General features: G+C 51.8%; 1 protein-coding gene across 1 annotated transcript in view; it reads left to right on the forward strand.

The window, feature by feature from the left end:
* The window catches only part of LOC116955068 (myosin heavy chain, skeletal muscle-like), a 42,150-nt gene extending 35,276 nt beyond the window's left edge, over positions 1-6,874 (forward strand). The window contains exons 18-24 of the mRNA XM_032976023.2: positions 39-242; positions 771-896; positions 2,046-2,216; positions 2,735-2,839; positions 3,442-3,537; positions 4,384-4,521; positions 6,491-6,874. Coding sequence (XP_032831914.2) covers positions 39-242; positions 771-896; positions 2,046-2,216; positions 2,735-2,839; positions 3,442-3,537; positions 4,384-4,521; positions 6,491-6,505 — 855 coding nt within the window. The 3' untranslated portion in view covers positions 6,506-6,874. The remainder of the gene's footprint in view (positions 1-38; positions 243-770; positions 897-2,045; positions 2,217-2,734; positions 2,840-3,441; positions 3,538-4,383; positions 4,522-6,490) is intronic.
* The last annotated feature ends 1,610 nt before the right edge of the window (positions 6,875-8,484 follow it).

The following is an 8,484-nucleotide window of genomic DNA, read 5'->3' on the forward strand; positions in this document are numbered from 1 at the left end:
ACGTCACAGGCTGCTACGCGCGTTGTGGGGGCGAGCAGGCGCTGCAGCTGCAGCTGGACGAAGAGGAGCGCGGGTCGCGTGAGCGTGCCGAGCAGTGCGTGGAGCTGGAGCGCCGCTGCGGGGTGCTCCAGGAGGAACTCCAGGAGGCGGCGGCAGCACTGGAGCAGGCGGAGCGCTGCCGTCGCGCTAGCGAACAGGAGGCACAAGACGTGTCGCAGAGGGTGCAGCTGCTGCTCACGCAGGTCTCTCGCCATCACTCGCTCTCTCTCGTCCCCTTTTTCCACTGGCACACTCGAGGGTCTCAGGGTCAGTATCTTGAGGCTCCAGGAGACCGGGTCTCAGGGTCTTGAGACTCGGCTCCAGGAGACCGGGTCTCAGGGTCTTGAGACTCGGCTCCAGAAGACCGGGTCTTGAGACTCGGCTCCAGGAGACCGGGTCTCAGGGTCTTGAGACTCGGCTCCAGGAGACCGGGTCTCAGGGTCTTGAGACTCGGCTCCAGGAGACCGGGTCTCAGGGTCTTGAGACTCGGCTCCAGGAGACCGGGTCTCAGGGTCTTGAGACTCGGCTCCAGGAGACCGGGTCTCAGGGTCTTGAGACTCGGCTCCAGGAGACCGGGTCTCAGGGTCTTGAGACTCGGCTCCAGGAGACCAGGTCTCAGGGTCTTGAGCCTCTGCTCCAGGAAACCGGGTCTCAGGGTCTTGAGACTTGGCTCGAGGAGACCGGGGTATCGACTGTCTTTGCTGTGGTGTGTTTGCCTCTGTTGGGAGCAGAACACAAGTCTTATCTCTCAGAAGAAGAAACTGGAGAGCGATCTGGCCGAAGCGAGCGCCGCGCTGGAGAAATCTGTGCAGCAGAACAGCATCGTGGAGGAGAGGGCCGCCAAGGCGACGTCTGACGTGAGGGCACGATGCACGACACACACAATGCTCGACACGACACACATGACGCTCGACACGACACACACAATGCTCAACACGACACACATGATGCTCGACACGACACACGCAATGCTCGACACGACATACATGACGCTCGATACGACACACACAATGCTCAACACGACACACATGACGCTCGACACGACACACACAATGCTCAACACGACACACATGACGCTCGATACGACACACACAATGCTCGATACGACACACATGACGCTCGACACGACACACACAATGCTCAACACGACACACATGACGCTCGACACGACACCCACAATGCTCAACACGACACACATGACGCTCGACACGACACACATGACGCTCGACACGACACACGCAATGCTCGATATAACACACATGACGCTCTATACGACACACACAATGCTCAACACGACACACATGACGCTCGACACGACACACGCAATGCTCGATACGACACACATGACGCTCTATACGACACACACAATGCTCAACACGACACACATGACGCTCGACACGACACACACAATGCTCGACACGACACACATGACGCTCTATACGACACACACAATGCTCGACACGACACACATGACGCTCGACACGACACACACAATGCTCGATGCGACACACATGATGCTCGATACTACACACACAATGCTCAACACGACACACATGACGCTCGACACGACACCCACAATGCTCAACACGACACACATGACGCTCGACACGACACACACAATGCTCGATATCACACACAATGCTCGATACGACACATGCAACGGTCAACACAATACACGCAACGCTCGACACTACACACATGACGCTCGACACGACACACGATGCATGACACGACACACATGACGCTCGACACGACACACAATGCATGATACGACACACATGACGAATGACACAAAACACACAATGCTTGACACGACGCACGACACGACGACACGACACACACCACAATTGATACCCGATATAACCACTCTGAATTGTATTTGGTGGTTTTTGCTTCGATTTCGATTCGCTTCATTGTTTCAAAGTTCTTTTGCTTTTGTCTCCCTGTGTGTCTCTGCACGTGTGCATCTCTGCATGTCCCCGTGTCTCCGTGCGGTGGTCGCACAGCTGTGCATGGTGTCCGATGAGCTCCAGGCGTCGCGGGACGTGCTTTCCCACATGGAGCGCGTCAAGGCCAACATGGAGGACGCGGCGCATGACCTCCAGGCTCGCCTGCAGGAGGCCGAGGAGGAGGCCATGAAGGGCGGCAAGAAGCAGCTGCTCAAGATGGAGGCGCGGGTAGGTGCCCGCGCGCTCATTTTCACAAAGACGCCCCCACACAGGTAGTATGAGGTCGGATGCGGTGGCTTGGGGAAGCCTTCATGCAGCAGTGGATGATGGTGAGAGCTCCAACCGGGACACATCGTGGTGAGCTGGTAGTCCCGCCCACTGCTGAGGTAGCTCCTCCCACTGCTCAGGTAGCCCCTCCCACTGCTCGGGTAGCCCCGCAACATGAGGCCAGAAAATGTTGAAATCTGATTCTAAGAAAAAGACACCAGAGACACGGCCATTATGGGCCGTCCTGGCCAAACAAAACAGTTAATAGCTGCTTGCGCTTGGCTGGGCATGCGGGCTACATGACCCAGCCAATGGAGCCTCGCCTGTCGGAGGAGCTCACCCATGAAACTGACCAGATCTCCCGAGGATCTGTGAACTCCTCACACAATCCGGGTGTGGTTCAACCCAGGATGGATCTTGGGCAGGCTGTTCTCACCGCTCATGCTGCTGCTACCGCTGTTGCTGCTGCTGTGTCTCAGATGCGAGAGCTGCAGTCAGATCTGGACGAGGAGCAGAGGAGGAGCGCGGAGACTGTGAAGGTGGCTCGGAAACACGAGCGCAGAGTCAAGGAGCTCACGATACTGGTGACACGTGCCCTGGGACACGCGCACACTCACGCACATGCGCACAGAGTGGTAGTGTTACGTGTACAAGCGTTGAAAAACGAGCCAAATGTTATTGTTTCAGCTCACCGGTGAGTTGAAAAACAAATTCCCACAAGCAAATTTTGCAAATAGATATATGCCGAATTATTACACAATGTAAATTAATTTTAAATCATAAAACATTGAGAAATTGTCCTTAAATTGTAGAAAAGCATCAAATCTTATACGTTTAAAAACCGCACCTCGCCCGTAATACATATGTTCGTACAATCATACAAGCCACGCTGCCGCGATGGCGTAATGGATATCACGTGGTACTTGAAATCCAGGGGTCGCCGGTTCAATTCCATCTCCTGGCTTGGCAGAGAAAACAATGGGGGGGCCAGAGTTTATTACATTCCCCGACATTCCACCGCAGTAGCAGCAGCAGCAGCAGCGCAAATGGGTTCACCGTACTTAGTCCAAAACGTGGCACTGGTACGGGGAGGCCTTCATCCGGCAGTGGGTAGGCCATGGCTGATGATGATGGTGATGATGATGGCGGCGATGGGACTGAGCGTGTGGTGCTGTGCCGGGGCCAGGCGGAGGAGGACAGGAAGACAGCTGTCCGCCAACAGGATCTCGTCGAGAAACTCCAGATGCAAGTGAAGTCGTTCAAGAAGCAGAGCGAAGAGGCCGTGAGTGCGACACGGTTCTGATCATGGTGTGGACGATTGCCGTCGAGAGCGTTTGGGGATTTCGCGCGGGGCCGTCGCTCTGCCGCCACCACCGGGGGGGAGGGCACTGCTGTGCATGGCGCTCGGGAGTGATGTCACCGTGTGCAGTCCTGATTGCGTAGTTGGCAGCTTTCATTTTTGTTCCGCTTGTACGTACGTTGGAACTTATTTCGCAGCGTACGTAGCCAACTGTGTTAAATTTGGACCCTGATGCCCGCACACAATGGCCAACTTTTTTCAAATACCTGTCAACCCCTTAGTGCCCTACCTTATTACAGACCAATTCAGACATTATTGGTCACTCCGTGCCCTTATAATTCTCAACGTTCATCCTACAAAGTCCCATCACAAGGGAGAAACACAAACAGATAAACAAAGACATTTTTGCCCGAATTTAAACGGCTGTACCCCGTATAGACCTTAAAACTCAATTTCCCCCGTATAAGAATACGGGATAAACCGTATGGGTTGACAGCTGTGCTTTTCCAATGACGTCCGGGGGATATATTAACGTCTGGTGCGAGGAAAATGGCATGTAGTATTCGACGGTTGATAAGCATGCTGTGTTAACCATGGGCGGCCTCTCCGAACTAAACCGCGGCGCTTTACGATCAGATCATTGCACGGCTTCACCCATATATAATTCCGAGTCACATTTTATTTACTTGGCCGTGACGGGGTGGTGGAGGGTGTCGCTATGTTTTGGCGGACAATCGCTTGGCCTGGTCACCCCCTGTAAATCGCCCCCTGTAAATCGCCCCCTGTAAATCGCCGACAACCCCGGTCCCGTCCCGTCCTTCCGTGCAGGAAGCGCAAATCAACACGAGTCTCGCCAAGTGCCGCAAGGTGCAGCAGCAGCTGGGCTCGGCGGAGGAGCGCGCGGACATGGCCGAGTCACAGGTTCAGAAGCTGCGCTCGCGATGCCGCAACGCCGTCGGCCTCAAGGTGAGCCCCCCGCCGCCGTGAACGCGCGTGGGCTGCGCTCGAAAGAACCGGAGTCTTTATTCAGGCTGGCGGAATCCGAAGGGCTATGAAGCTGCGGCAAAATAAGAAAATAATAAACCAAATAATGTGTCCGCAGAAATCTGACAATATATATCGGCCCGCACGGCATAATTTCACCAGCTTTGTTTCGAGACGAGCAAAACTCCGGAGGAGTTTCGACGCTCAGCGTCTCGTGAGCAGAGTCAGACTTGCTGGTGAACAGCCGATTGTACAGACAATTACCTCTCTCTCTTCCTGTCATGGGTTTTTAGTTCAACGCTAAATTATATTGCGATACAAACCAAAAGTAATCGTTCTCGTCGTTGTGGAGAATATTTAATAACACAAATAGGCACATGATATGTCTCCTTCACACGTCCGTCTCTTCTCATGAAAAATAAAACTTGATTTCACAATCAGCCACGCCGCCTTCTGGGAGTGCATCATTTCATCAGCATTGTTTGAAGACAAGGAAACTCTGGACCGGCTTTGAAACAGTCTCATCAGCGGCTGGGTAAAATAGGTAAACCATTCATATGCCCTTTTGAAAATTGGTCATCAGAAAACATTAATAAAATTGCAATTTTTTTTTTAATCTTGCCCCATGGTGTGAAGTGCAGTCTCCAACCCTTTATTATCCACTTGACCTCGCTGTTCATATGCTTTGAAGAGAGGGTCATTGCGGGAACACATTGGCTGTTAAATATTCTTCCTTTTAAGGCCATGGAGTTATTGACAAATGTGGCAAAAATAGTGCAGGTTGGGAAAACTCAGAAGCTTCTAACAGAGGACCAGAATGCAGTTCTTCAGGAACTGCCGATGGTTATTTTTGCATAAAAGCTGAAAGGCCGAGTGCAAATGTACAGGCCTCGCAGAGTGTTAATGTCGCCATCTACTGGCGTGCTAGGCTATGACAGGACAGCCGAGTGTGATATTACTGTATATCATTACGCTTGTTTACCCACAGAGAGCCTCACCGAGTCTCAAGACTCTTGTACAGGGAGGGCCCTGCCAAGTTGTTGCAGTAGGGGGCGATGTTGCTGCTGCACTGTGTGTACTCCAAATTGAGTAATTTGTAGGTACTTTGTTGTTGCCACCATTGACTTGGTTTGGCCGATACCAAGTTACGTTGTATGTATATGTTTTAGCGAACAGAGAAAAAAACGGAGAACCCGGAGCACATGCAGCAGAACAAAGAGGAGTACTCCACACAGAAAGTCGCCCGAATCAGGAATCGAATCCAGGTCCTTCTTGCTGTGAGGCACGAGTGTTACCGCTGCGTTGCCACCCTGCACGTGGCCGATGACGCAGGCACTGTGGAAGCAGTGAGGGTCGGTAGATCACGCACACTCGTGAAACTCCCTCCCTACCACGCTGGCGCTGAGGTCGCCATCTCTCAGCTTGCCATTGGGACGGTAGTGCAGCAAGTGGGTTCATCCCCATCTCTCTGCTGATGATGAGTGTTAACCCCCCCTCCCTCCCCCGCGGCACCCTAGTGTGTGTGGGTTTTCTCTCGAAGTCCACAGTTAATCCCACGCGTAAAACCAGCGAAAATATTTTCGTGGATGTTGGCCAACCTTTCCGATGTAGGACCGCTGAGGTTGTGCAATAGTTTGCGCTGGTCCCGTCCGCCATCACTTGGGTGTGGTTTCCCGTGCCCCTGAATCACTCGCTGAGAGTGAACGTAATCTGTGCACGTTACAAACCCTGAATTACAATTGTAATTATTTAAAGGCGATGGCCCTTCGGAGCTCAAGGGTTCCCAGATTTATGACCCAGTTTAGTCATGGGTGGTTGAAACCTGGATCCGAATCCGGGAATTTATAGGCAGTGCTGGCTCAAAGGACGTCATGAACCCTGTAAGAGAGGACCGTACGGCTTCGTTTAATTTGTCTTGTGTGTGAAATAAATTATTTGCTTTTTCTTTCAGACCGATGCAAAGTAACTGCAGCACAATTTTACGATGCCAAGCTAACTCAGAAGCACAGATTCCACCACAAGTTCTTCCATCCGAATCGGCTCCAGGAGACCAGTTTTCAGTGTCTTGAGGCTCGGCTCCAGGAGATCGGGTCACAGTGTCTTGAGAATGTTGCAGGAGACCGGGTCTCAGGGTCTTGAGACTTGGGGACTTGGAGACTTGGCTCCAGGAGACTGGGTCTCAGTGTCTTGAGAATTGGCTCCAGGAGACCGGGTCTCAGTGTCTTGGGACTTGGCACGAGGAGAGCAGTTTTCGTTGTGGTTAATAAAATAAGTCGGTATTTGTGACATAAAAACACATGAATGCACAATAAAGGTGATTTCAATGAGCGGCGTTTTTTCCGTGTCATCCTCGCGTAGTGCACTCCCCAAGCGAGATCCATGCGGAACCCAGCATAGCTCCAAACCAAAATCGCAAACGCACTTCCTGTCGGCGCTGTGACTCGTACATATATATTGACCTAATAATCAGGGGTGTGTCGAGGAGAGGGCCCACACAAGCACTCTTTGTCAGGAGTTTCCCTGCTACATTGTAAGATGTTTTTTAGCTAATCATTGTGTTATTATTTTTGCATTTAGGTGTGCTTCCCCGCACCTCCGATTAGCACGGTTGGCTACGTACGGTGCGAAAGAAATGCAAAATACAACCTACTATACACGACACTACTATACACTAAACTACTACATTAAACTATACAATACACTACATTACTATATACTAAACTATACATTAAACTACTGTACACTACACTATACATTACAACACTACACTACGATACACTACACCACTATATACTACACGTCTATACACTACATCACTCTACAACATTGAGAACGAATTTCTTTAGAACTACTTGTGTTTAGTTTGTTGTCCTACCCCCCCCCGCTCCACTGATTAGCACGACTGGCTACGTACAGTGCGAAATAATTTAAACATTCACGTGGGAGGGAACCGAGGCTACCCTGAGACAACTCATGCGTGTGAGAGTGGGGAGATAACGTTTGAATCCCCATACAGATGAAAACAGATGGAGATTAGTCCACACTTGCTGTGGCGCCTTCTGGTAAGCCAGGGTATACGGACACCTCGACACCGACGGGGAGTTTCACAGCCCATGTGTGCAGTGATTCACCAACCCCCGCTGCTGCCTCCATGGCGCCGGATTACAGGCAGCCATGTGGCACAGCCACCACAGTCGGCTGTCGCTTAGTGGGGTGCGATGTCGCTGCTGTCCCTGTAATCCCCCATTGGGTACGTTCGCGGAGTCATTCTCCAAGTTTGGGCCGTGATGCCGGCCGGTGCTCAATGGAGGACTCGTTTTGAACGACGTTGCGGGGATCTTTTGACCTCGTGCCAGTGAAGCAGACAGCGTGAAGTGTTACCGGGGTGGCCTGCCTGAACCGAACCGCTAAACCTCTGCAAGGAGCCCTCCTGGGCACTCGCAAAACGAACCGATAACCAATCTTCAAAACAAATTTTAGGCGTTTCCAAAAATACCGGCGTGTTGACACCAAACCGGCAAATTATTTATTAAAGCCCCAATAATTGAAATGTATGTGTGCGTGTTCTGCAGAGATCAATGTTCTTAATTATCACATTGCCAACCCTTCACACGTCAATACAGCAAATATAACTTCAATCAGTCGTTGAATAATTGGGGGAGCTGCCACTGTGGTGGGTGTGATGGTGAGGGTCAGCGCGCTGCACTTTGCGCCAGTTCGACTCCATCTCCCGGAGCGGCAGTTTAAACAATAGTTTCTTGAATCCCTCCCCTCCACCACCTCCGCCACCGGCGCCTCTGCCCACCCCAGCGGTACAAATGGGTTCCACCACACCGAGTCTTATGACTGGGAGGTTACTGCGTGCAGTGGGGTAAAGTGTGGGTACTCCCATCTCTTCTTCGAACACGTCACGTCAGGACACGAGAGTAAGATTACAATCCAGAG

The sequence above is a fragment of the Petromyzon marinus genome, chromosome 58 (assembly GCF_048934315.1).
Source record: "Petromyzon marinus isolate PM22_M1 ecotype Great Lakes invasive population chromosome 58, UKy_Petmar_22M1.pri1.0, whole genome shotgun sequence".
NCBI classification, from domain to species: Eukaryota; Metazoa; Chordata; class Hyperoartia; order Petromyzontiformes; family Petromyzontidae; genus Petromyzon; species Petromyzon marinus.